A 27,870-nucleotide genomic window follows, 5' to 3' on the forward strand; every position below is an offset into this window, starting at 1 on the left:
TCCCCCCCTCAGCTCATCCTGCCCTGCCCTGCAGGGAGGGTGTAGGAAGGGAGGAGAACGCAAAGATGGCAAAGCAGAACGCAGAATCCTAGGATTTCAGAGTTGGAAGGGACCCCTGGGTCATCTAGTCCAACCCCCCCCCCCACAATGCAGGAATCTCAGTTCAAGCGCCCAAGACCACCTCCCCAGGGAGACCCTCGCCCTGTCAAACAGCTCTTGCTTTGATGGGGAGAGAGCAACTTGGCTGTTCGTCCCCTCATTTAATTCCCACAATAACCCTGTGAGGTAGGATCAGGCTGAGACACTTCACGGCCTAGTGAGGATTCGAACCCAGGTCTCCTGGATACAAATCCACAACTCTAACCACTACACCACACTGGTAGCCACCTGGGATGCCTCTGCGGATGAGCACATCCTGAAGGATTTGGGCCGTCCAAAGTTTGGGGGATTTTTGTGGCAGTTGTGCTGAATCCAGAATGGACGGACATCACTCTAAAACCTGAGGATAATCTGAGATTAAGACAGACAGAAGATGTCCTCTGCCCCTGGGCTGGTGCTCAGCAGCTCATTCTGATATTTTGAATTGCGATGACTTTATTCAATTATATCGATCATTTTGATGATTTCTGATATCGTCTGATGGTATCTTGAATCACAGTGACTTTATTGAATTGTATTGATCATATTTGATGAATGATTTCTGCTGTCTGCTATTTTGAATCACGATCTTTATTTAATTGTATTAATCATTTTGATGATTTCTCATATTTTGAATTACGATTACTTTATTGAATTGTGTCGATCATTTTGATGAACGATTTTGAAAATCTGCTGATATATTGAATTACGATGACTTTATTGAATTGCATCAATCATTTTGACGAATTTGCTGCGTTATTTATATGTTCTTGTGTTTGATGGCATAAGGATTGCAATGCTTGCTGTTTTTAAATATCGTGAACCAATCTGACCCCAGCATTTGTTGCTGGAAAAGTGGAATAGAAATATTAAGTCAAGAACATATTATTTTGCTGCTCATACTCATGAATTTACGTATTCAGCTTCTTTCTTATTCTGTAAGCTGATTTGGGTATTTATTGTAGAAGAGGGGCTGTAATATAGTGAATAGCAATATAGCCTTATGCTTTAGGCACCTAAGCAGCATTATTATTACTATTAATTATGATTATTATTAATACCCCATCCCTCTGGCTGGGTTTCCCCAGCCACTCTGGGCAGCTTACAAGATATGTAAATATATAATTAAAACATCAAGCATTAAAAACCTCCCAATAATACGAGCAAGGGAGAGAGAAACTTCTCCATATATAATTCTACTAAACCTGAACTATTTTGGTTACGCAGCTATTTTTTACGTTTTTTGGTCTCGCAGCGCCCTCTAGCACCCAAGCCCCGAAGTCGAAACTCTCATTTCTTTATAGTCAGCTGATTTCCCAGAAATGGCTCTTTCATAACTGACTCATAGACTTTAAAAAAAAACTGCAGAGCGGTACATCTCTTGCCCGGAGAAAGGACTTCCAGGCTACTTCTAGACTACTTCTCTCATCACCCTTTTTTGGACAGCTGCTCATCGGACACCTTATTAGGAATTGATCAGTTTTTAGAAACCTGTGACCCAAGAAATAAATTTCGTGCCCATTCAATTCAAGTCTTACTTTGTGTGGGAAGTATGATTAATTTTTTTAATGTTTTAAGTTCGGCTGTTAATAAAATCTCCTTTTATTATTATACTATTATCATTAGGTTTCTTTTATTATTGTATTGTTGGTTTTCATTTAATAATAATAATAATAATAATAATAATATTTTTAAAAACCGTATATCTCTGAAACACTGGAGCTCCAATTCCCAATTATTTAGCCTTTTCCAGTCGTGCACTCAATTAGTGATCCCAGACACTGGAGCAGTGCAACTTCCTTTTTTCTTGTTCTTCTTCTTCTTCTTCTTCAATTTATCTCCTGCCTTTCCTGCAAGGAGCTAGAATAGCATACACAGTCTGCACCCCACCCCCAATTTTATCCTCCTAACAACCTTGCAGTGAGACCATATAACACTGGTCCTGAAAGATCTACATTGGCTCCCAGTATGTTCCCGAACACAATTCAAAGTATTGGTGCTGACCTTGAAAGCCCTAAACAGCCTCGGACCTGTAAACCTGAAGGAGCGTCTCCACCCCCATCCTTCAGCCTGGACACTGAGGTCCAGCTCTGAGGGCCGGGGGGTTGGGAGTCCTGAGAAGCTCCGCCATCCTCACAGACACTGGGCTTTTAGCTACACTGGCCGGTGGTGGGTCTTCAGGGTTTTAGTCAGGGCACTTACTGCAGTCCTACCTAGAGATGCCAGGATTGAATCCAGAACCCTCTGCATGCAATGCAGGTGCTTTGTTGCTGAGCCAAGCCCCTTCCTCTTATAACTTAAGGTGACATTCGGACTTTTGGAGATTTTTATTTATGCATTGAGAAGTTAACACATTTATCTACATTTAAGAAATTAACAAATCACAGTGCAATGTGAGAAAAGAAGTGGAAACACCGTAAAATAAAATAAAAAGCAGTTCATCATGAATGAAACCCAGTAACTATTATCTAAAAGAAGAATCACAGTTTGTGGGAGGAGGGCAAAAATTTAGCCTGGCTCCTAGATTTAGTCCAGTAGTGATACCTCTGTTTACGAACGCTTCTGGTTACGCACGCTGTGGGTTACGAGCGTGTTTTTACATGAGTAGAATGTGTCCTTTTATCTAAAATGCATCTCTGGGTTATTTGTGGGGCCTGCCTGGTGTTTTTACGAGAGCAGAATGTGTGCTTTTATTTAAAATACACCTCTGGGTTATCTGTGGGGCATAGGAATTCGTTCATTATTTATTTTTTCAAAATATAGTCCGGCCCCAAGAAGGTTTGAGGGACAGTGGACCAGCCCCCTGCTGAAAAAGTTTGCTGACCCCTGCTCTAGACATTGTTTATTTACAGAAATAGAAGGAGACCATACTGGAAACAAGGCGGATTCTGAAAGCAGGAAGCAGAGCCACAAATCCTGCGTCAAGATTCCCAAATCCTACGCTGTTTTGACCAACTCCAGCTAAGAGCTTTCAGCCCCTGGTGATTTTGCAAAAATGTCCACCTCGTGTCTTGTCCTTCCTCCAAAAAAAATCCAAAGGGGGTCACATTCCAAAGGCTGGTCCCATCAAGGGACAGCCGGTCCGTTTTGCTAAGACTCTGACGGCCCCGCAGGTTGCTTCACAATCCTAACCACACCTATTCAATCCAGTCAAGACTGAGACTCTTGTTGGTGTGTGGTTCCCTAGACGAAATGGCCTGGAGTGCCTTTCCATCATCTTTGGCTGGTGGCCCAGCTAAGCCCCTATCTGGACAGGGATAGCCTAACTACTGTTGTCTATGCTCTGGCAACCTCAGGGTTAGATTACTGCAATGCGTTATACGTAGGGCTGCATCTGAAAACTTCAGCTAGTGCAGAATACAGTGGCCAGGTTGCTCACTGGAGCAAGACACTTTGAGCATATTACATCAATCCTGGTCCAACTGCACTGGCTACCAATTAGTTTTCAGGCCCAATTCAAAGTGCTGGTTTTGACCTATAAAGCCTTAAACGGCTCAGGACCACAATACCTCAAGGACTGCCTCTTTCCCTATGAACCTAACCGGCCCCTGAGATCATCTTCTGAGGCCCTCCTTCGTGTGCCACCACCCCGAGAGGTTTGGAGGTGGCAACACGTGAACAGGGCCTTCTCTGCAGTGGCACCCTGTCTGTGGAATACTCTCCCCAGGGAAGTTCACCTGGTGCCTTCATTATACACCTTTAGGTGCCAGGCAAAAATGTTCCTTTTTAACCAAGCCTTTGGCTGACCTGATCGACATCCTGTACCCTTTTAAAATGCGGGTCTTTTTTGCGGTGTGTGTGTGTGTGTGCATGTTACTGGTTTTACTTTGATTTTATATATTGTGATCTTTTATGTGAACCATCCTAAGACCTCTGAGTATAGGGTGGTATATAAATTCAATAAATAATAATACTCAAAGAATTAAGCCCCACACAGCTCCTCCTCAGGGAATCCATTTATACTGTTTTATGGGGGCACACTTCTCTGATGTGAAGTGAGGGCAGCATTTTGACTGAAACGCTTTCCATGCGCTTTCAGGGATTCTCCCCAATGTGAGTTCTTTGATGGGAAGCGAGTTGCTCGCACCGACCAAACTGCTTCCCGCATGCCAGGCACTTATAAGGCTTCTCTCCCGTGTGGATCCGCCTGTGCCGAAGGAGGTGCGACGTGTTGCGAAAGCTTTTCCCGCAATCTGAGCATTTGTATGGCCTCTCCCCCGTGTGGGTTCTCTGATGGGAAGTGAGGTTTATCCTCCGGCCAAATTTCTTCCCGCACTCGGAGCATCTGTAGGGCTTCTCCCCCGTGTGGACTCTCTGGTGCAGAGTGAGGTCCGACTTGGCCGTGAAGTTCATCCCGCAGTCGAAGCAACCGTACGGCTTCTCCCCCGTGTGGATTCTCTGATGTCTCATAAGGCTGGACTTGACGCAGAAGCTCATGCTGCAGTCTGAGCATTTGTACGGCTTCTCCCCCGTGTGGGTTTTCTGGTGGTACGCGAGGCTCGTGCTCGAACTGAAGCTCTTCCCGCACTCCAGGCATATGTACGGCTTCTCCCCGGTGTGGATTCTCTGATGTCTTATAAGGTGTGTGCTCCAGTTGAAGCTCTTCCGACACTCTGTGCATTTGTAAGGTTTCTCCCCTCTGTGTATTATCTGATGTCTAATCAGATTCGTGCTCCAGTTGAAGCTTTTTCCACACTCCAGACACGTATATGGCTTCTCCCCGGTGTGAGTTCGCTGGTGTCCCTCTAGGTTTAATTCGCTACTGAAGGTGCTCTCACATTTAGGGCACTTATACTCCGTCTTCCCACTGTTTTTCTCAGTTTGAACTGGGATCATAGAGGAATCCCCATCATGATCACCCCACCAATTCTCCACTGCGTTTCCCTCCTCTGTCGCCGGGCAATTTTGAGCTCCAGCTTTCTCGGGCATCTCCAGACGCTCGTCTCTTTTTGCCGATACTTTCCGAGATTCCACCTCATACTTGCTCTCCTGCCTCTCATCACCTGCGATAAATAAGGGGAGGAAAAGTGAATTTAAGTGAGTGATGGAACCTTCAGGTCAAGGAACGAAAATGCACTCCTGCAGTGAATGTCTGAAAATTGGTTCAAATCTAACTACAATGGTACCTCGGGTTACAGACACTTCAGGTTACAAACACTTCAGGTTACAGACTCCGCTAACCCGGACGTAGTACCTCGGGTTAAGAACTTTACCTCAGGATGAGAACAGAAATCGTGTGGCGGCAGCAGGAGGCCCCATTAGCTAAAGTGGTGCTTCAGGTTAAGAACAGTTTCAGGTTAAAATGTTAGAAGAATATTGGAATGAAGTTACATGGTTTTAGCAGAAGTGTTATTAAGAATTATACAAAAATTAATTGTTAACGCGTTAAAGTGGAAAATTTAAAGTTAAACTGTGTTAGGATAAATTATAGAACAAAAATTGAGAAAGAGGGAAAGGATTTGTTGAAACAGCTAATTTGAACTAGAATACAAAAAAGGGAGGCGTGAGGAAGTCGAGGAAACAAGCATATGAAAGATAAAGAAATGAAATTTGGATATGTTTTTAAATGTTTTAGTCTTTTTTTTGTTGTTCTGTGGCATTGTTTTTTCCTTTTATTTTTGATGTATTGTTTGTTAAATTTTTTATTGTTTCTTATTTCTTTTTTATTCTTTTTCTTTTTGTAACTATTAAACATTTAATAAATATTATTTTTTTAAAAAAAGAACAATTTCAGGTTAAGAACGGACCTCCGGAACGAATCAAGTTCTTAACCCGAGGTACCACTGTAATGGCTCTTTCTCCAACCAGAAGGACATAAGAATGGTCTGGGATCACGCCAAAGGCCCATCTAGTCCGGCATCCTGTTCTCAGGGTGATTAACATTGGCTCCCAGTATGTTTCCAAGCACAATTCAAAGTGTTGGTGCTGACCTTTAAATGGTCTTGGCCCAGTATACCTGAATGGGCGTCTCCATCCCTGTCATTCAAAGTGGACACTAAGCTCCAGCTCCGAGGGTCTTCTGGTGGTTCCCTCATTGCGAGAAGGGAAGCTACAGGGAACCAGGCAGGGGGACTTCACAGTAATAGTAATATTAGTAGTAGTAGTAAAAAATTATTTCTATGCTGCCCATCTGACTGGGTTTCCCCAGCCACTCCATGAAATTATAATATGGCAGCCGTGAAGGACACTCCGGATGGACGCTCCTCCCCCAGGGCAGAACACAAGGAGGTTAACTCTATAACCACCAAACTCTACATATAAAACCCCAGCAGATTTTATAATTTCTCAAATCAAAGATTAAAAACTTCCCTATACAGGGCTGCTTTCAGATAGTTGTTCATTTCCTTGATATCTGACTGGAGGGCATTCCACGGGGCATTCTCCCTGTGAAATACCCTCCTATCAGATATCAAACAACTATTTGACTTTTAGAAGACATCAGAAGGTCGCCCTGTACAGGGAAGTTTTTAAAGGTTGAGGATTTCTGTGTTTTTATATTCTGCTTGAAGCCAACCAGTCTGGGGCAACCCAGTCAGATGGGCGGCATATAATAATAAAATTATGTTATTCTTTGCAGAATAACTACTTGAAAATGGTTTACAGATGGTATTTAAGTAGGCTTCCTAAGGTGTATAAGACTGAATCAGATAAGTGCTGGAGATGCAAAAAGGTTGAGGGAATGATGTTCTATATGTGGTGGACTTGTAAAAGATAAAAGAGTATTGGGAAAAAATCCACAATGAATTGAAAAAAAATGTTTAAAGTACTCCTTTTTGTTGGGGATAATTCAGACTGAAATTCCCAGGTGTCAAAAAAAGTTATTTATGTATGCTACTACTGCAGTCCATGTTTTGTTTGCCCAAAAATGGAAAATGAGCGAGGTCCCAACTAAAGATGAATGACAACTTAAGCTGATGAAATATGTGCAGCATGCAGACTTAATATACAGAACAAGAGAACAAGAAGAACATACATTCTTATATATTGAATATATGGGGGGGGGGAATTGTGTACACCTGAAAACATTGGCAGCATTAAGATAAATTCGACAGTGTAAATAAGTTTTGATGGATGCAATAATGGTGATGGATGCAATAATGGAATAGTGAATGGTTTAGTTTTTGTAAAATATGCAGGGATTTATGATATGCAAAATGAACCATGGAAAGAGAAGAAGGGAAGTCATTGATATTATAAGGATGTTTAAATAAGTATTTTAAATTGTAAAACAGATAAAAAAATATACACACGCACACACACACTCTTAAAGTCATGCTGCAAACCGCCCCCCCCCCAAAAAAAAGTTCTCAAAGCCATTAAGCTGGAATCAATTAGCAAATTTGACAGAACTGAGATTCAGTAGAGACTGGGAGAGGCTAGCTGAAAACAGGAAGTTGCTACCACTTTTATTTATTTTATTTACACCAATTTATTACTTGCGGATGCTGTTCAGAAGGGGATCTCTTGCAGACGGATTAGATCTTGTAATTGACCTTGTAAATCATCTCTAGGTAGACTTGAGGCAGACCCATGCCTGAAACCTTGGAGAGATACTGCCACTTTTCTCAGTACTGAGAAAAATGGACCATCTGGCAAGCTTCCTAGGCTCTTATATGAGCATTTTGTCACATAGAACAATGAGGGCTAGAACCTTTAAAGGAAGCTCAGGGGTAGAGAGTCTGCTTTGCATGCAAAAGATACAAGGCAGCTTCCTATGTGTAGCAGCCAGTTGATGATAAAAGATAAAAGCTCAGCAAAATAATACAAACCCAAAGAGTTCGGGAAAAACCTTACCCATCAGACTGGTTTCCTCTTTCTTCTCTGGATAAAACTCCCCATCGAGCTGCCGCTGGGAATTTCGGAATGAAGGTACCTCTTTCCTGGGGAAAGTCACGGCTGCCTCCAGGAGCTGCCCCGACACCTGAAATGCCAGCAGGCAAGAATGTAAGAAAAGTCTGACTTCCAGATCAGGCCCAAGCCTCTCACAGTGGCCAACCCAATGCTTAAGGAACTTTTTGATGTTTGACCTTTTACTGTGTTTTTAATATCCTGTTGGAAGCCGCCCAGAGTGTCTGGGGAAACCCAGCCAGATGGGCAGGGTATAAATAACAAAATAATAATAATAATAATAATAATAATAATAATTATTATTCCTGATAAGTCCAAAGCAGGGTCCAAGCACAACAGTCTCTCCAGCTGTGATTTCCAGAGCATTTAAGGATACTGAGAAAGTATCTTGGGAAAGTGATGGGCATCTTTTTAAGGATTAGAAACATCTTTCACCAAAAGATGGAAGTGATCACCCCCAACATTTGACATTCATTTTCCATTAGTGGTTCTCAAACTTTTTTTTCTCCAGGCCACACGTTCAGAATAAAAATTTGCTTGCACCACACCGATTGTCTTATTGATAGGAAATACACAGGAAAGCAAAGAGAAACTTTGCTTCTTTTACAACACGGAGCACAAATACTTTATGATGGTGGGACATTCGGAAAGTATAGAAAAATGCAGCTACATAAGAACAGGAATCATTCTCAAAATATAATTCTAAACGAGCCTCTTACACATGTAACTCCCCTTGCTTTTGTTTTATTATGTATTTCATGCTTTCATTTTGCATTTTTATGTTGTGAGCCACCTTGTGCTCTTCAGATAAAGGATGGTGTACAAATTTAATTAAATAATATTAATAATAATGATAATGTTAATTATAATAATCCAGCTTTCCAGAGCTTGTTTGCCCTCCAGAGGTTCTGGATGCCAACTCCCACTCTGCCTCCTTATTTGTCATGATAGCAGGGGCTGATGGGAGCTGGAATGCAACACCGGCCCTAGACTGCAAGAAAACCTCCCCTCAGATGCCACTGCCAACACATTCTCCCCCAAGGAGGCTGGGAAAGTCTTGTGCGGGTGACTTCCCTTAAAAGAGGACGGACTTGCGTCTGGAAGGAATGCAGCAAGAGGACAGGAGTGGGGGATCTGAATCCAACACTGCGTTTGACAGATGGGCGGAACCACCCACTTGTCAATCACCTAACCCATCTCTGTCTGTGCCATCCACCAGCTGATTGTGAGGGTGTGTGCTGGTCCCTTTGGTCCACCTGCCTCCTTACCTACATCAGGTGTTGAGCAGGTGGGTGCCGTTTGGCCAAAACAAGAACAACAACAACTTATTATTTATACCCTGCCCATCTGGCTGGATTTCCCCAGCCACTCTGGGCAGCTCCCAACAGAATTAAAAGCACAACAGAACATCAAACATTAAAAACTTCCCTAAACAGGGCTGCCTTCAGATGTCTTCTAAAAACCAGGTAGTTGTTTATTTCCTTGAAATCTGATGGGAATAAGAAGAATAGTTTGGATTTGATATCCCGCTTTATCACTACGCGAAGGAGTCTCAAAGCGGCTAACATTCTCCTTTCCCTTCCTCCCCCACAACAAACACTCTGTGAGGTGAGTGGGGCTGAGAGACTTCACAGAAGTGTGACTAGCCCAAGGTCACCCAGCAGCTGCATGTGGAGGAGCGGGGAAGCCAACCCGGTTCACCAGATTACGAGTCTACCACTCTTAACCACTACACCACACTGGCTCCCACACAGGGAGGGCATTCCACAGGGTGGGTGCCACCACCACGAAGGCCCTCTGCCTGGTTCCCTGTAGCTTCACTTCTCACAGGGAGGGAACCGCCAGAAGGCCCTGGGAGCTGGAACTCAGTGTCCGGGCTGAACGATGGAGGTGGAAACGCTCCTTCAGGTATACTGGACCGAGGCCGCAGCAGGCTAACTGGGGAGGCCTGTTGGTCCTAGCTAAGTCCCCACCACTTGCTTTAGGAACAACTCAACCCTCAGGAACCTCCAGGATGATACCCTCTTACCTGTTCCTCTCCCTGCCTGTCGTCCTCTGCCTGGCCCTGGAGAAAACCTTCTGCCAGGGCCACTGCCTCAGCACTGGTCTCCGGCCCACAATCTCTGACCCAGTTCTCCATCTCCGGGGGGAGGACAGCCAGGAACTGCTCCAGGATCACCAGGTCCAAGATCTGGGTCTTGTTGTGCCTCTCCGGCTTCAGCCACTGATGGCAAAGGTGGCGGAGTCGGCGGCAAACCTCTCTTGGTCCCTCAGCCTCCTGGTAGCAGAAATGCCTGAACCTCCAGCAACACACATCCAAAGAAAGGGATTTCTGGTCCGGCATCTTCTTCAGGCTCCTTTCCCGGAATTCCCCTCTGGTCCCAGACTGGGTGGCAAGGCAGCTTAAATCCGGATCAGGGCTGGCAGAATCCTGTTCTTCCATTTGTGATATAGCACAGCACCCAGCGAGAACAGGAGGATCTTCTCTGCTCTGTTGTCACTTTCTCTCTGTATGAATTTTCAAATTAGGGTTCAAGTCCAGCAAAGGTGAGCAAAGTCCTTCTGAGGGTAACCAGGATGTCCACCCGGTGGGAAGGTAGTTTCAGCAAAAGGGAATTGCAGCTAGCAACTTGGGTTTCTTCTTCTGCAAAAACAGACAGGTAAAACACCGAAATTCAGAGGGACATAATATATGGGTTAGTGCGGATAGGGCAGGGGTCTGCAACCCGCAGCTCCGGAGCCGCATGTGGCTCTTTTACACCTTTGCCGCGGCTCCAGGGCGGATACTAGCGAGGGGAGGAGGTGCATTGTGCGCCCCGACACTCCCCACTGTGGCGGGCACTGTACTGGCTGTGACGTCACATGGGGGCAGTGCGTGCGTTAGTCATCCACCGTCCCGACGTCACCTTCCCGCCCGCTGTCAGATCGCGGCTCCAGAGGTATATTTGTTCTAAATGTCACAATAGTTTTGTGGCTCCCAGTTTTTTTTTCCTTCGGAAATGGGTCCAAGTGGCTCTTTTTGTCTTAAAGGTTGCAGACCCCTGGGATAGGGGAAGCAAAGCTCTTCCTACGCTTAAAAGACACAGATCAAAACTTTTTATCTCATTCACAGCTATGTACAATGTCAAACACAGCAGCTCTAGCAGTGCCCCATCCCTAACAATTTGTGTGTTTAGTTGCGGTTTTCAGATTTTAACAGGGTTTTTAATAGAAAAAAATACTTTACTGACCATAAAAAACATAACAGATATACAAAAATAAACAGCTTTAATGTACCTTTTGATTATATATATATATATATTCAAAAATGGCTCACACCCACAGAGCTATACTTTTCAACACTCTCCACACGTAGCTGCTTCCACACATTAAAAAAGTGAATGATCCTCTCTAACTCCAACTATTCCCGATTTTCTTTTTACAGAGCAGATTAAGACACTCCATTTGTAAAGTTCTTTGCGGTTTTGTTTTTCTTTAACATAGCTGCTAATTAAATCAGGCTTGGCTGCTTCTAGATTTTCCTAATCATACAACCATAGAATCATAGAGTTGGAAGGGACCCCCACGGTCATCTAGTCCAACCCCCTGCAATGCAGGGATCTCAGCTGAAGCATCCATGGCAGACCTCCCAAGGGAGACTGTTCCACTGTTGAACAGCTCTTATATCTAACATAATTACTATATCTAGTATATCTAGCATAACTGGTTTACAGGTACTCTCCCAGGCTCTAGCCTTGCACCCGCATTCAAACGCTATCCCCAGGAATATGCTGCCTCCTTTTCCTGGATTAGCAAAGAGAAGTGCATTCACACGTTACACTTGTCGATTTCTGAAGCTCTCCAGCATTTCTGCTACTAGGAGGCTGAGGGACCACGAGAGGTTTGCAGAGACGGGCGACACATCTACGGAGAGGCAACATCCCATTGCGTTCAACGAGCACACCATCCGTGCTTGCAGCCGCAATGAGGGCCAATCCGACACGGGTACGGTCGTTCACACAAACGCTTGCTCGCGTGCGCCGAGGCAGCCTGGACCCGTGTTCAGCGTAACGTGCGGACAAGCCTTTTGCATACCTGGGTGCACAAAACTGCAAAATCGTTGAGAGCATCTTGTGAACATTCCTGCAAAATAGGAGGTGCATTGGGGCGCTAGTCAGCAACCGCACCCCAAAATTCAGGGGCCTCCCCCGCCTTTTGTTCTCTCCGCTGACTGGGCACCTCCGAGCCGCTGCTCCAGCCTCGCTTCCTTTCCTTGCGCCTCCCGCCCAGGGCGGCCCCTGCTCGGCCGCGCACCCGCAAGGCGCTCCGCACTCCCGCCGGACCCTCCGGAGCCGCCGCGTGGGAAAATCAAAGTCCGCTTTCCCACGGGAGGGGGAGAGGAGGGGCACCGGAAGTGGACGCTCCCCTCGTCGGCGCGTCCCTTCCGGGTAGCACCTCTAGAAACCGGGACTCACTCGCCTTAACCCTTTGGTTGCAAGAGCGATGAAGTTGCGCTCTTTTCTTTCTTTCTTTTTCACTGAAAGAGGAGCGAATGACTCGCCTTCCTTGTAGGTTTTTAAGCAGAGGTCGGGTGGGCCACCTGTCAGGGATGGTTTAGCTGAGATTTCTGCATTGCAGGGGGTTGGACTGGATGACCCTCAGGGATCCCTTCCAACTCTAGCTCTGCAACTGCAGCCTTCTACTGATTAAAGTGCAGAGGGTTTGAGGACCGGGACATTTGCAGGGAAACCGAAATGCTTGTTTACTATTGTACTACCAACCTTACTGTACACTTGTGAAACATGGACCACTTACAATCTCCAGCTCCTTGAAAGATCTCATCAACTGTGTTTCCAAATTTTTTTACATACCACTTGGGAAGACAGGCGAAATAATGTCAGTGCACCCGTGTGGAAGCAATGATTCTTCAACGTCAACTTCGTTGGACTGGTCATGTTGTGCAGATGCCCGATTATCATCTTCCAAAGCAACTACTCTATTCCAAACTTAAAAATGGAAAGTGTAATGCTGGTGGTCAACAAAAGAGGTTCAAAGACTCTCTCAAGGCAAATCTTTAAAAATGTAGTATAAACACTGACAACTGGGCAACACTGGCCTGCGAGCGCTCCAACTGGAGAACAGCCTTTACCAAAGGTGTCATGGGCTTTGAAGAAGCTTGAACTCAGGACGAAAGGAAGGCACACTTGGCAAACCCTCACTGGGATCAACTTCCGCCTGGAAACCTATGTCCCCACTGTGGAAGGACGTGTGGATCCAGAATTGGCCTCCACAGTCACTTACAGATACACTGTTAAGATTGTGTTCATGGAAGACAATCTTACTCGGCTACGAGTGATCGCAAAAGAAGACTATTCTATGGTTGTATGGATATGGGCCAGATCCTCTGCTTTTAGCACAAAGCTTCTCAGTCCTTCAAATATATGGCTGGACTCCCAGCCCCAGCATTCCTCCATAGTCATCCGTGGAATTTTTGTATTGTTTCAATTCTATTGAAATTTAATTCCTTTTAAACTATTGTATATGCTTTGAACATTCTGTATTTTATCTGTGCTGATTAATGTGTGTAGGCCGCCTTGAGTTCCAGTCCAAGAAAAAAACAGGATATAAGTATAAAAATAATGTCATTCATTTGGGTCACCAGCGATGACGACATGAAATCTATTTAAAATGGCTTTATTGATACAACCAACAAAACTATAACAGAACACTGCAAACAACAGGACAGAGACAGAGGCACAACACAACACTTAATATTACCCACTTAAATGAAGGACAGAGAAGAATCAGAGTGGACAGACAACCCAGGTTTTCTTTTTTAAAAAAATGGTACACGTCTGCCAAGCTAAAGGGGAAGGAAAAAAGGAATGAAAGTACATCATAAACATCCAGCACAGATCAGCGTGACAGTGAAGAGGTATAGAGTCCCCCTGCGGAGAGCCTCTCAGGCTAACAAGCAAAGCTTGTCCCCTTGGGGTGTATAGATAGGACCCCAAAAGATTAGCTAATAGAATACTAAGTACTGGCATCATAATAAACTTCTAAGCAATAATTACACTTCTGAGCATGTCACATGGCTCCCCAGCCAAATTCTAACGTTTTCACCAGTCTCAAAAAACACTCCTGGCAAAGAGGCAAACCGATGCACTAAGAAGTTTAAAATTTGGGTGAGTGGGGGGTGGACTGAGCCAGGGGTTGCCAACATAACACTTGTGGGCGCCATGGCAACCAAAAATCTGAGCGTCCTTTCGCAGCCCCCTTAGTCATAAAGTGACGAAGGTGGTTATCTTTTTTAAAATAGGAATTTGGAAGAGTGACACTCTTTCCCACGTCCTGTCCAGACTCTCTTATGATTCTCAAGGCTCAGATTCATTCTACCGGATCAGTTTCCATTTGTTTTGGCACCGATCCCAGGCAAAAGTGGCGTTTGTGTCCACACATGCTGTCTTCCTGTTTCGTTGAGGCAGAAGGCTGATCCTGGGAAGGGAGGAGCAGAGATGACGCCAACAACACTCATGACAGCCCAGAGACCTAAAATGTTGGTGGCCCCTGAAAACAGTAGAGTTTATTCCTGCATTGCCGGGGGTTGGACTAGATGATCCTTGGGATCCCTTCCAACTCTATAATTCGGTAGCCGCACCATTCAGGAGATTACCGTATTTTTCGCTCCATAGGACGCACTTTTCCCCCTCCAAAAATGAAGGGGAAATGTGTGTGCGTACTATGGAGCGAATGCAGGCTTTCGCTGAAGCCTGGAGAGTGAGAGGGGTTGGTGCGCACCGACCCCTCTCACTCTCCAGACTTCAGGAGAGCCCCAGCGCCAGCCCCACAAGGTTGGGGACAGCGGGGAGGCGGAACGCCGCCATCTCGCTGTCTCCCGATGTGGTTTGGAGGCTGACGGTGGGGAGACCCCGCCGCCAGCCCCACAAGCTCTGGGGACAGCGGGGAGGCGCAGCGCGTCTTCCCGCTGTCCCCGGACCTGGTCTTAAGGCAGGCGGTGGGGAGAAGAGCGCTTCTCCCCGCTGCCTGCCCCGCAAGCTCCGGGGACAGCAGGGAGGCGCAGCGCGTCTTCCCGCTGTCCCTGGACCTGGTCTGCATGCGGGCGGCGGGGAGAAGAACGCTTCTCCCCGCTGCTGGCCCCACAAGCGCCTGGGGGGGGATTTTTTTTTCTTTATTTCCCCCCCAAAAAACGGTGCGTCCTATGGGCCGGTGCGTCCTATGGAGCGAAAAATACGGTAAATTTGGAGCATATGCTTGCTTACCTCCAGTGCTGGTTAAATCATGGAAGCATCATGCAAGCATCTTGAGTTATTCCAATCCAGAAGCTAGCTATAGAAGTTCATAAACGGCCTTATACTGACTATCTAGCTCAGTATTGACTACATGGACTCTCCAGGGTTCCAGGATCTCACCAACAGCCTCCCTGGAGAAGCTGGGACCTTCTGAACACAAAGCAGATGAGCTACGACCCTTCCGCAGCACAGACTTATGCAGGCACTGGGAAACACAGCCTCTCTAGGGAACCTGAGAAGTAACCAAAAACCATACCACTCACCCATAAGGAAGTATCGGCGGTCTCAGGAGGACCCCAACATTTCCAGAAGTATAAAAAGGTTAGAAAACAAGAGGAATCTGCCCTCCATCTCACTGAAGACGGAGCATGCTTAGCAGGCACAGAATACTGACCAGCAGGTGGAGAAAAAACCTGGAAAACCAGGACTGGAATTGACTGCCCTAAACAGGACTCCGCACTGTAACATTTATTGAAGGTCTCCTTTGTATGTCCTCTATACAATCTCAGGACTACACGGTCCTTGTAAGATATTTCTTTCTTGTAAGTAGGGCCGGGCAATATATCTATGTATCACCCAAAACTGGTCTGAAGCCCATATCGTGCTATCGGTTTCATTACGTTTTGACCTGGCAATACAGGTCATGCAGCCTTCAGCATTGAACCAGGTTTTGGTACTTTTAGCAGTGTGGACATGGCTCCCCAAATCAACACAGACTGTGGAAACTTCACATTGGACTTCAAGCATCTGGCATTGTGTGCCTCCCCATTCTTCCTCCAGACTCTGGGGCCTTGGTTTCCAAATGAGATGCAAAAGCTGCTCTCAACAGAAAAAAGATTTGGGGAGCCATGTCATCAGCTGGTGTTGGTCCACTGTGCTTCATTAAGTCCAGGGTCAACGTAGCCGTCTACCAGGAGATTTTGGAGCACTTCATGCTTCCTTCCACAGATGAGCTTTATGGGGATGCTGATTTCATTTTCCAGCAGGACTTTGTCACCTGCCCACACTGCCAAAAGTACCAAAACCTGGTTCAATGGACATGGGATTACTGTGTTTGATTGGCCAGCAAACCCACCTGACCTGAATCCCATAGAGAATCTACGGGGCATTGCCAAGAGAAAGATGAGAGACATGAGACCGAGCAATGCAGAAGAGCTGAAGGCTGCTATTGAAGCATCCTGGTCTTCCATAACACCTCAGCAGTGCCATAGGCTGACGGCATCCATGCCATGCCACATTGAGGCAGTAATTGATGCAAAAGGGGCCCAAACCAACTACTGAGTACATGTGCATGCTTCTACTTCTCAGAGGTCCAATATTGTTCTATTTGCAGTCCTTGTTTTGCTAATTTCATTTAATATTCTAATTTTCTTTTAATTTGGGGTTTTCATCAACTGTACGCCATAAACATCACAATTATAACAAATAAAGGCTTGACATATCTTGCTTTGCATGTCATGAGTCTATCTCGTATATTAGTTTCACCTTTTAAGTTGAATTACTGAAATAAATGAACTTTTCCACAATATTCTAATTTTTTGAGTTTCACCTGTATATCGCGAATCATGATGTGTTTGTACGCTATACAAAAATCACAACGTGCATAAAACCGTGAAGCCAGCCAATGCATCTACCGAGCCCCATCCTTATTTCAGACATTGTGATATAGCAGTATATCGTGATGATTAGCCGTGATATATTGCAGTGTTGAAAACTGGATATCGCCCAGCCCTATTTGTAAGGTATCATCTTACAATATACAGTGGTATCTCAGCTGTCGAACGCAATCCATTCCGGAAGACCATTCAACTTCCGAAACGTTTGACAACCGAGGAGGTCAGCAAATTCCATTGAGAAAACGGACAAATGCGCCCAGGAAGCCGTTCGACTTCCGAGGTGCGTTCAAAAACGGAAGCATTCACTTCCAGGTTTTCGGCATTCAAAAACCGAAACATTTGGCTTCCGAAGCATTCGACAACCTAGGTACCACTGTATCTTATATTTCTTGCTCACATTCTCTCTATAGCTTGCACGCTGATGGAGTTTCTGCCACAGTTTGAGCATTTATTTTCTCACTCCCCACCCTTTCTCCCGTTGTGATTTCTCTGTCAGACAGTATAGTTTAGTTGGGCAGAAAAGCACTAGTCTATGTATATCTCCTTTCTCCTGAGAGTGAATCCCCTGACAAGACCATCTGTGCTCTCTTGGGAGTTTTTTCCACAATCCAGGCATTTCTAGGATTCGCCAGTGTCTCCTCCACGTGGATTTTTTTGTGCTCTTTGAAGTGTGTGCTCCACCGGAAGCTCTTCCCACACACGGGGCACGTATACGGCTTTTCCCCAGTGTGGATTCTCTGATGTGTCTTGAGGTACGAAATCCCGATGAAGCTTTTCCCACAGTCTGAGCATGTAAAAGGTTTCTCTCCCGCATGCACTTTTAGGTGAATAGCATGGCTTCTTCGGTGACTGAAACTCTTCCCGCACAGGGAACACGTATACGGTTTCTCCCCTGTGTGGATTCTCTGATGAATAGTAAGGCTGGTGTTCCGACTGAAGCTCTTGCCACACTCCGAGCACTCGAACGGTCTTTCCTCTGTGTGTGTGACTTTATGGGAGCTCAGGCTTCGGCTGTGGGTGAAGCTCTTCCCACACAGTGAACACGAATACGGCTTCTCCCCTGTGTGGATTCTCTGATGTGACCTCAGGTCTGTGCTCCGACTGAAGCTCTTGCCACACTCTGAACATCTAAATGGTTTCTCCGGAGCGTGGTGCTGCAAAGTAAGGCTGGGACTGAGGCAATTTCCACACTCCGAGGAGTTGCAAGTTAGCCCCCTACTGTGTATAATTTGATGGGATGTCATGTTTTTCCTGTGTTTGAAATTTTTCCCACACTGCAAGCACGTGTAAGGCTTCTCCTCTGTGTGGGTTCTCCGATGAGAAGTAAGGTGTTCCCGCCGACTGAAGCTCTTCCCGCACTCCGAGCAATGAAATGGTTTCTCCCCTGTGTGGGTTCGTCTGTGTTCGTTAAGGTGTGATTTACTAATGCTTTTCCCACACACCTCACACTCAATCTTTTTCTTGCCTTCACTTCTTTCTTCTTGGGTTTCTGCCTCGTCAAAGTCGGCCTCTGGAAATGATGTTTTCGCACGGCTCATTTCCCCTTGAATTGTTATTTCAGGGGGAAATGTCCCTTCAAAAGCAGATTTGTTCCTCCTTATCTCTTTTGCTTTGCTCTCCGTTGTCCTTCTATGTACCTCCTCCTCTGTACATCGGGCCCTTTTAAAGGATGCTCCATGAGGCTTTTCCTCGTTCCGGCTCACCCAGGCATCATCTGCTGGATTAGAAGGAGAACACTGGTAAGGTAATAATAATATTTTATTATTTATACCCCGCCTATCTGGCTGGGTTTCCCCAGCCACTCTGGGCGGCTCCCAACAGAATATTAAAAATACAATTAAAACATCAAACATTAAAAACTTCTCTAAACAGGGCTGCCTTCAGATGTCCTCTAAAAGTCAGATAGTTGTTTTTCTCTTTGACATCTGGTGGGAGGGTGTTCCACAGGGTGGGCACCACTACCGAGAAGGCCCTCTGCCTGGTTCCCTGTAACTTGGCCTCTCGCAGTGAGGGAACCGCCAGAAGACCCTCGGTGCTGGACCTCAGTGTCCGGGCAGAACGATGTGGGTGGAGATGCTCCTTCAGGTATACTGGCCATTTAGGGCTTTAAAGGTCAGCACCAACACTTTGAATTGTACTCAGAAACATACTAAAAAGTACATTTCTCCTGATGGAGAAATGGATCATCAAACTAGGAGCCAAACCCAGTTATCTGCCAATCTTTTGAGGCCCATTTGGATTTCTGAATGAGTGCTCTGGGCTCCAATCCCTCCGGCCACTTTTCTCCCACCTCCCCCAGGAGAGGGAGAAACCAAGAAAGTGTGGGCACACATGCTTCACCTTCCCAAATGATGTGGTAAAACCCGGATCCAATGAAATTGACCTGAGCCTCGAAAAGCCCATAGAGCTCCGAAAGGAAGTGGGGCAGAGCGTCGTTCTTCTGACTTCCTCTTCCAGTTGAATGTACTTTTCAAAGAAGAAAAGGGGACCTGCTTTTAGCACCTAAGGACTAAGTGAGGGGCAGCAAGGGAAGGGGAGGGCTCAGGTGTTTTGTGGGTGTCATGAGAAGGCCTCGTGGCCTAGAGAAAGAGGGGGCCAGACAGAGAGGCTTGGAGGACCAGATTTGGCCCCCGAGCTTCAGATTCTCCATCCGTTCCATACACAAAAGTGCTCCGCGATGGGATTTCTCCTGGCAGGTTCACAAAGGACCTCGGCTTGAGTCCAAGGAAGCTATCTATCTATCAAGGCTTTCGAAATTGACTTTATCAACCAAAGGGAAAGAAGGAGCCTTACCCAGAGAGGCCAGATTCCCATAATTCTCCACCATGACTTCCCATTGCAGGGCTCTTTGGCCCGGATCCAACAAGGCCCACTCCTCCTCCGTGAAATACACAGCCACCTCCTCAAACGTCACCGGGACCTGGAAGGGAAAGGAGACGATAAAAAACAGCTCCTCCTCAGGGGGTTGGGCTAGATGGTCTCTTCCGACTCTATGATTCTGTCATCCCGCCTCCACGGAGGAGCCTACAGAGGATTTCCCCCATGGGGCGCTTTGACACAAGCAAAGGAAAAGAGGCAGATTCTCTTCAGCCTGCAGGGGAGGGGGAGGGGATGGAGCCAGTCGATTTGATCTGTCCAGAGATCCATCCTTTACCGGATCCAGCTGCAAAGAGGCCGCTTCTGATCCACCACAGAGAGGAGACGATTCCGTAGCCGTTCCTGGCAACTTTCCGCCACCTGCAATTCACACAAATGTGGTTGAAATCCTTGCTAAGAGTTTATGCATCTCGGTGACTTGCAAAACAATAATAATAATAATAATAATAATAAAATTTTATTTATACCCCGCCCTTCCCGGTTCAAATACCGGGCTCAGGGCGGCTAACAACAAATTTAAAACACTTAATTATAAAAGCAGCATAAAATACAGTATAAAAACATGGATAACAATAAATTCAAAAATCAATTTAGGGGAAATAAGCATTAGATAATCCCCAGGGCTCGCTGGCTGACACTTTTTGTTTCTTGGGCACACTTTGGTTTTGACACATTACACTGCTGTGGACAGTGACGAAGGAAGGGGAGTGCGTTGGGTGCGGGCTGCCCCAGGTGTCATCACTGAGGCGGGTGACAAAATGGCAAAAATATGTGTTTTTAAAATAAATAAAAAAAAATTGGGCTCACGACACTTTTTTTTTGAAAAAAGAACTCCTGCACCCACCACACACCCCTTCCTACGCCACTGGTAGCTAAGTGAGGCAGGGAGCCACACTGCAGGGCCTGCAGTGAGAGCCAGTGTGCTGTAGTGGTTAAGAGCGGTGGACTCGTAATCTGGTGAACCGGGTTCGCTTCCCCGCTCCTCCACATGCAGCTGCTGGGTGACCTTGGGCCAGTCACACTTCTCTGTAGTCTCTCAGCCCCACTCACCTCACAGAGTGTTTGTTGTGGGGGAGGAAGGGAAAGGAGAATGTTAGCCGCTTTGAGACTCCTTAAAGGGAGTGAAAGGTGGGATATCAAATCCAAACTCTTCTTCTTCTTCTTCAGTGTGCCTGAGCCACATGTCTCACCTGATGGGGTGGCAGTGGGCAGACTGCCTGGAAGCTCTGTGCTGCTTTTTTGAGCAGCGCAGAGCTTGCGTCTACCCACCGCCTCAGCCGCCCTACAGCTGAGGAGGAGGCTGCAGAGAGGCTCCACGCAGCACTCCCTGCCTTGGCTTGCCCCGCCCCTTGAACAGCTTGCCCTGCCCCTTGAACAGCTTGTCCCGCCCCCATGGGCAGCTCTCCTCACCCCCGGCTGCAGGACGCTGTACCGGGCACCCGAGTGGCCAGCTACACCACTGGCTGTCGAAGCAGATTTACAGTGCAACTGCTTTTTAAGTTTCCACTAGGATGAAGCATGCAAATTCCACTCAGGCGTGCCAACTTTAATAAAATATTGGGGAGGGGGCCAGGTAAGCTCTGCCCCCCATAATCAATCACCAGAAGCAGAGATCACGCACCATTTGAACAGCAATGCCCGGCAACTTGAGCAGGGCCCAGCCCCCTCAAATATTTTTGGGGGGGTGGGGGTGGGCAAAGGGATCTCGGCCCCTAAGGGTTGGCTTTTATGATTCTACTCCTTACAACAATACAGATGATGGGAGTTGTCCAACGACATCCAGAGAGCCCCAGGTTGGCAAAGCCTGTCGTGGAGATGGGCTTCAGGGCGGGATTCGAATCCACCACCACCTCTTTTTGGTGCTTTCCTAGCCATTAACACTTTTCGTCCCTCATGTAGTGTTGAAGGGGAATGTAAAAACAGCCCCTGGGGGATTTTGAGGCCAGCCAGCAGAGGGAGGCCAAGTGGCAAAATGTGTGCTCCCGCCCTCACCTGGCGTGGCGGCCCCTCCATCGCCCTCCTGCACGATCCACCTGAACAACAGCCTCCGTGTGGCATCCTCTGGCGATGTCTCCTCTACCTCAGGGAACTCAGTAGCGACTTCTCCCAACAGTTCCTTTGCGTAAAACAGCAGTGAGAAACCCATAAGATAAGGGTGAGGGGGAATCTCAGGGCAGGGAGCTGGCATGAATCCCAGCGAGACTCTTCCACAGGCCACGCCCCTCCCCAACATTCTATCCAGGCCACGCCCCCTTCCCAACCTTCTCCCCAGGCCACGCCCACTTCCCAACCTTCTCCCCAGGCCACGCCCCTTTCCAACCTTCTCCCCAGGCCACGCCCCCTCCCAACCTTCTCCCCAGACCACGCCCCCTCCCCGACATTCTCTCCAGGCCACGCCCCTCCCCAACCTTCTCCCCAGACCACGCCCCTCCTTAGGTGCTTTCTCATACCCTCCAAGTGCCCTGATTTTACAGGGACAGTCCCAGGATTATGAAATCCATCCCGTGTCCGTATTCGATCTTGGAATGTCCCTATTCCCTCGCCAGTGCCGCTGCCTCCAAGCTCAGGGGGGAGAATGAGCGGGCGCTTGTCCCAAGCGGCAAGCATCCCATCGCCTCTCCGTGGCCTCTGCTGCCAGCCTCCTTGGAGCAGTTGCTAGAGAGTGGGCGAGGAGGAGGAGGAGAGGCTACCGCCACTGAGGACCAGCTCCACGTGCTGCCAGCTCCGAGGGGCAATCTGATCAACAAAAGGCAGCATGTGGGCTAATAATGTATTGGCAATATTTATGAAACACTATCAATTGTTTCTTCCAGTAGCGCCATAAGGTAAAGGTAAAGGGAACCCTGACCATTAGGTCCAGTCGTGGCTGACTCTGGGGTTGCGGCCCTCATCTCGCTCTATAGGCCAAGGGAGCCAGCGTACAACTTCCGGGTCATGTGGCCAGCATGACTAAGCCGCTTTTGGCAAACCAGAGCAGCGCACGGAAACGGCATTTACCTTCCCACCAGAGCAGTACCTATTTATCTACTTGCACTTTGATGTGCTTTCGAACTGCTAGATTGGCAGGAGCAGGGACCGAGCAACGGGAGCTCACCCCGTCGCAGGGATTCGAACTGCCGACCTTCTGATCGGCAACTCCTAGGCTCTGTGGTTTAACCCACAGCGCCACCTGTGTCCAAGTAGCACCTTAGAGACCAACTAAGTTTGTTATTGGTATGAGCTTTCGTGTGCATGCACACTTCTTCAGAATTTTGTTTTTTTATTTTGTTTCTACCACGGCAGACCAACATGGCTACCTACCTGTAACTATCAATTGTTTCTTGATTCATAAACAAAAGCCATATAATACGCGCAAGAAGTCACAAACTAATAGAAACGGATAGAAGTCAAATAAATATTCCATCAACAGGAATGCTTAGAATGGTGGGCAACCACAAAGAAACACTGAAGTTAAGGCAGAAAGCCTTTCCACAGTTTGTATCTATATTGTTTGGTTGAGAATGAACTGGAGCCGGGTGGTGCTGTGAGCACAGCAGCAACAAACAGCAAACAGAACAGTTCTTCTGGGATAATGAACTATTTCAACAATATTTCTTCATCAGCATGTTACCGTATTTTTTGCTCTATAAGACTCACTTTTTCCCTCCTAGAAAGTAAGGGGAAATGTGTGTGCGTCTTATGGAGCGAATGCAGGCTGCACAGCTATCCCAGAAGCCAGAACAGCAAGAGGGATTGCTGCTTTCACTGCGCAGCAAATCCTCTTGCTGTTCTGGCTTCTGAGATTCAGAATATTTTTTTTCATAGAATCATAGAATCATAGAATCATAGAGTTGGAAGAGACCACAAGGGCCATCGAGTCCAACCCCCTGCCAAGCAGGAAACACCATCAGAGCACTCCTGACATATGGTTGTCAAGCCTCTGCTTAAAGACCTCCAAAGAAGGAGACTCCACCACACTCCTTGGCAGCAAATTCCAAGGAGAAAACAATTTTCTTGTTTTCCTCCTCCAAAAACTAGGTGCGTCTTGTGGTCTGGTGCGTCTTATAGAGCGAAAAATACGGTAATAGTCCCCAAAGGTACGTAAAGTGATCATGGATCAGCTGTCACTCAAAATCAGCCTACTACACTTTTTGCTGTTTGTTGCTGTTTATGAATTCAGAAACAATTGAGAGTGTTTCATAAATATTGCCAATACATTATCAATTTTGAGGTCTTAGATATATGTTAAATGTTCATAAGTGTACCAACCAAGCACGTACATAGATCAGCACAGGAAGACCGACCTGGAACCATTTTTGATTCCCAAACTGTCCCAAACTGACCAAATGTTTTCTCTGCAAGGTCAAAGGAAAATGGAAAAGCCTCCCCATTGTCTTTTCCTTCACAAATCCTGTCTTAAGGGTATGTCTGTGTTTCAATAGGGTGTGAGCCTGAGACATGGCCCAGGAACTAAGTATTTATCATTACAAAAGACTGGCCAGGCTCCCCAGGGTATCCAATCAAGTAAGCATTAATAGGTAACCTGCCAGACAGGAGATAAACTAAGACAGGAGAAAAACAACATTCAAATTTCTGTTTTAGACCGCCCTTTCTGTGATGTCAGTATGATGTTTCAGGGGGTGGTCTTGATCTAGGTAAAGGTAAAGGGACCCCTGACCATTAGGTCCAGTTGTGACCGACTCTGGGGTTGCGGCGCTCATCTCGCTTTACTGGCCGAGGGAGCCGGCGTACAGCTTCCGGGGCATGTGGCCAGCAGGACTAAGCCACTTCTGGCAAACCAGAGCAGCGCACGGAAACGCCGTTTACCTTCCCGCCGGAGCGGTACCTAGTTATCTACTTGCACTTTGAGGTGCTTTCGAACTGCTAGGTTGGCAGGAGCAGGGACCGAGCAATGGGAGCTCATCCCGTCGCGGGGATTCAAACCGCCAACCTTCTGATCGGCAAGCCCTAGGCTCTGTGGTTTAACCCACAGCACCACCCGCATCCCACCCGTCTTGATCTACAGGGTGGCAATTTCAAAAGTCCATTTAAGGCCTTGCGCGCCATTGTTCTGGGTTCCTCCTCCTTTCCTGCGTGTGAGGGGAGCACCCTGTTACAACAGATCAATAAAGATCAGGCTTACTAGCTGCTTTGCTTCTCAATATTCTCTGGTTGGCATCTGTTATTTTCTTCTACCAACAGGGAACCTATGTAAGGACTCTATATGGGCTCTTGGATACCCCATAGGGGGGAAAGGGCAGATTTTTGTTTACAACAGCACAAGGAGTCTTGATTTTTTAAAAAATTGCTTTGTGTCTGATTTTGCCCCTTACTAAAACTGGATGCTCTGAGCACCTTGGAAGCACCAGGACAAAACCCTCTCTCACCTGCTGCACTGCCTGCTTCTTCTCCTCTGCCCGACTCAGGAGGAAACCTTCGGCCAGGGCCACCGCCTGGGAACTGGTCTCTGCTCCGCATTCCCTGACCCAGTTTTCCATCTCCGGGGGGAGGACAGCCAGGAACTGCTCCAAGATCACTAAATCCAGGATCTCAGCCTTGGTGTGTCTCTCCGGCTTCAGCCACTCACGGCAGAGATGGTGGAGTCGGCTGCAAACCTCTCGGGGTCCCTGGTCATCCCAGTAGCCGACCCCCCTGAAGCGTTGGCACTCAGCATGTGGCCTATGGATGCCCCGGTCCTTCTGCACCACCCTTTCCCAGAACCCCCTGCTGCTCACAGTCTTGACATTTTGGGGGGCTCTTCCTGTTTTTGGGGCATCCATGTCTCTCCCTTCCATTGTCAGGCTGTGTTTCTCCTCAGACCCCCAGCAGGGCTCGAAAAGCCTCATCGACCGGCCACCATCTTCCTCCTAACCATTGGGATTTGGGGGTAAGGGGGGCAAATTGGGCAAAGATAGGCCAGACTTTTTGCAGCACAACAGTTGCACACGCCGCTGCCGCCCCTCCCAGAAGTCAGAAAGCATCAGCAGGTCAGCGTTGAGAACGAGGATTCTTCCTGCAAATGATTGAAATAAATAAATTAAGGTCTTATACAGTGGTACCTCGGGTTACATACGCTTCAGGTTACGTACGCTTCAGGTTGCAGACGCCACTAACCCAGATATAGTACTTCAGGTTAAGAACTTTGCTTCAAGATGAGAACAGAAATCGCGCGGCAGCAGCGGGAGGCCCCATTAGCTAAAGTGGTGCTTCAGGTTAAGAACAGTTTCAGGTTAAGAACGGACTTCCAGAAGAATTAAGTACTTAACCCGAGGTACCACTGTATATATAATAAATGTTCATAAATGTACCAAGCAAACACATACATAAATATATAAACCCCATGTCTGAAGCAGCACAGGAAAGCAGTCCTGGAACCATTTTGGCTCCCAGACTGACCAAATGTTTTCTCTGCGAGGTCAAAGGAAAATGGAAAAGCCTCCCCATTGTCTTTTCCTTCACAAATCCTGTCTTAAGGGTATGTCTGTGTATGAATAGGGTGAGCCTGTGGCCTGGCTCAGGAACTAAGTATTTGTCATTACAAAAGACTGGCCAGGCTCCCCAGGGTATCCAATCAAGTAAGCATTAACAGGTAACCTGCCAGACAGCAGAAAAACAATGACAGGAGATAAACAATGCACTCAGTTTTCTCTTGAGCTACACCGCTTCTGTGATGTAGTTATGATGTGTCTGGGGTGCTCTTGGACTCCAAGGCGGGCAATTTAAAATGTCTATATAAGGGCGGACACACCTTCTTGAATTATATACCCAGCACATGGAACCTTACAAAAGGACAATATGAGTGGACTTTCCGAGCCCTGACCACAGCAAAAAGACTGATACTGATGAATTGGAAAAATAAAAATGCGGCTCCCTTCTACAATTGGATTGAAGACTTATACAAACTCACAGCATACGAACAACCTGCATATAAACGCAGACTTGCCATGGACAAATTCAATGACATTTGGAATCCATTCTTACAAATACTGTCATAGGTTTAGATCTGGTGAAGCACAATAACAACTTTGCAAAGTATACAGTTTTGGGGGTTTTCCCTCTCCCCCTTTGTTTTCCCTTCTGTTTCTCTTCTTCTTTTCTCTCTCTTTTATTTACGTCTCACCGTGTTTAGCGCACATATAATGATGTACTTTTTGAATTCTCAATAAAGATTTATTTTTTTAAAAGTTTACCACCACAGTTTAGCACTGTGCTACAGCCCTCCACTTAAATAGGAACACAGGAAAATGCTTTATTCGGAGCAGCCTGGCCACCTGCCCTGCATCGGAGGCAGACCACTGATCTACCCAGCTTGGCACTGCCCACACGGGCTGGCAGCTGCCCTCCAGAGTTTCAGACAGAGATGTTGGGGGCTGAACCCCGGGACTTTCTGCTTAGACCAACCCAGCTAAGGCACTTCCATTTCCAACCTGCCTGCCTTTTGTCTCCCTTGCCCTCTCTGGCTCTTCTTCCAATGCCCGTTTCCCAATTTTTTTCTGCCTTGGGCTTCTCCTCCATCAACGCCCCAGTGCATCCCCCCAAATGCACTTTGGACTCACCGGATCCCTGGATGGAGAGGGCAGGAGGTCGAGACCATCTGGGCAGCATCTGGGGGGACCTGCAAATAATAAGAATCAAAGCATCTTTAGAAGGAGGCGGGGCAGGATGTGACCCTTTCAAAGCCGCCTTCCAGGGCTCTCTAGGAACCCAGACACTCTTCCCCTTAACCCTTAGGCTGGGTCCCTCTCTTTGAGCAATCTGTTTATTCTCATTTATGAATTGCTTCCCCTCCAAAAAAAAATTATTATTATTTTTAAACTACTTTTCAAGTTTATACATTTCATTAGTTTTACAATCCATTCGACATTTCAAAATTTGACTTCCTCCCCCCTCCTTCTGCGGTCCCCTAAATTTATTTCTTAATATCTTCCGCATATCCAAGTTCATTTAATTTCCTCATTTAATGATCTACTGTACTCTTAGGAAACTGCAGGTTATTACACTCATCCAGCTAATGTTTTTATCTGTTTACAATTTATCTGTAAATATTCAACAAACCCTTTCCATTCTTTTATCTCAGTGATTTTGCAGCAAAAAAGCAAAAAACACACACCCAACAAGTGAAT

At 46.7% G+C, this 27,870-nt stretch overlaps 2 protein-coding genes across 5 annotated transcripts; both read right to left on the reverse strand.

Moving 5' to 3' along the window:
- Positions 1 to 2,450: 2,450 nt before the first annotated feature.
- LOC310670528 (uncharacterized protein) lies at positions 2,451 to 12,370 on the reverse strand. Of its 2 annotated transcripts, none has more exons than XM_083426014.1 (4): positions 12,061 to 12,370; positions 10,016 to 10,630; positions 7,933 to 8,059; positions 2,451 to 5,141 (listed from the first exon to the last, which is right to left on the reverse strand). In XM_083426014.1, exons 2-4 carry the CDS (start codon positions 10,427 to 10,429, stop codon positions 4,174 to 4,176), a joined length of 1,509 nt encoding a protein of 502 aa, XP_083282140.1. In that variant the 5' UTR covers positions 10,430 to 10,630; positions 12,061 to 12,370; the 3' UTR covers positions 2,451 to 4,173. The 2 variants fall into 2 exon arrangements, with proteins under 2 accessions (XP_083282140.1, XP_083282141.1); XM_083426015.1 differs by having other exon boundaries at positions 12,280 to 12,353.
- A 4,919-nt stretch (positions 12,371 to 17,289) lies between these two features.
- LOC310670306 (uncharacterized protein) lies at positions 17,290 to 27,432 on the reverse strand. 3 transcript variants are annotated; one of them, XM_083425454.1, is made up of 6 exons: positions 27,304 to 27,432; positions 25,135 to 25,614; positions 21,761 to 21,884; positions 20,046 to 20,128; positions 19,685 to 19,811; positions 17,290 to 18,608 (listed from the first exon to the last, which is right to left on the reverse strand). In XM_083425454.1, exons 2-6 carry the CDS (start codon positions 25,591 to 25,593, stop codon positions 17,422 to 17,424), a joined length of 1,980 nt encoding a protein of 659 aa, XP_083281580.1. In that variant the 5' UTR covers positions 25,594 to 25,614; positions 27,304 to 27,432; the 3' UTR covers positions 17,290 to 17,421. The 3 variants fall into 3 exon arrangements, with proteins under 3 accessions (XP_083281580.1, XP_083281581.1, XP_083281579.1); XM_083425455.1 differs by having other exon boundaries at positions 17,290 to 18,605; positions 25,135 to 25,760; positions 27,304 to 27,419; XM_083425453.1 differs by having other exon boundaries at positions 25,135 to 25,760; positions 27,304 to 27,419.
- Between the last annotated feature and the right edge of the window lie 438 nt (positions 27,433 to 27,870).

This window comes from Podarcis tiliguerta, assembly GCF_965153285.1.
Source record: "Podarcis tiliguerta genome assembly, chromosome: 2".
Classification (NCBI taxonomy): domain Eukaryota; kingdom Metazoa; phylum Chordata; class Lepidosauria; order Squamata; family Lacertidae; genus Podarcis; species Podarcis tiliguerta.

What these genes read in the sequence shown, in the direction of transcription:
- LOC310670528 (XM_083426014.1), bottom strand. Translation starts at nt 10,429, where the DNA reads ATGGAAGAACAGGATTCTGCCAGCCCTGATCCGGATTTAAGCTGCCTT. An exon ending in ACAGGCAGGGAGAGGAACAG is followed by an intron (nt 8,060 to 10,015) that starts GTAAGAGGGTAT and finishes CTGGCATTTCAG; the next exon opens with GTGTCGGGGCAGCTCCTGGA. An exon ending in AGAGGAAACCAGTCTGATGG is followed by an intron (nt 5,142 to 7,932) that starts GTAAGGTTTTTC and finishes TATTTATCGCAG; the next exon opens with GTGATGAGAGGCAGGAGAGC.
- LOC310670306 (XM_083425454.1), bottom strand. Translation starts at nt 25,593, where the DNA reads ATGAGGCTTTTCGAGCCCTGCTGGGGGTCTGAGGAGAAACACAGCCTG. An exon ending in TGGAGGGGCCGCCACGCCAG is followed by an intron (nt 20,129 to 21,760) that starts GTGAGGGCGGGA and finishes TGTGAATTGCAG; the next exon opens with GTGGCGGAAAGTTGCCAGGA. An exon ending in CCTCTTTGCAGCTGGATCCG is followed by an intron (nt 19,812 to 20,045) that starts GTAAAGGATGGA and finishes TTTCCCTTCCAG; the next exon opens with GTCCCGGTGACGTTTGAGGA.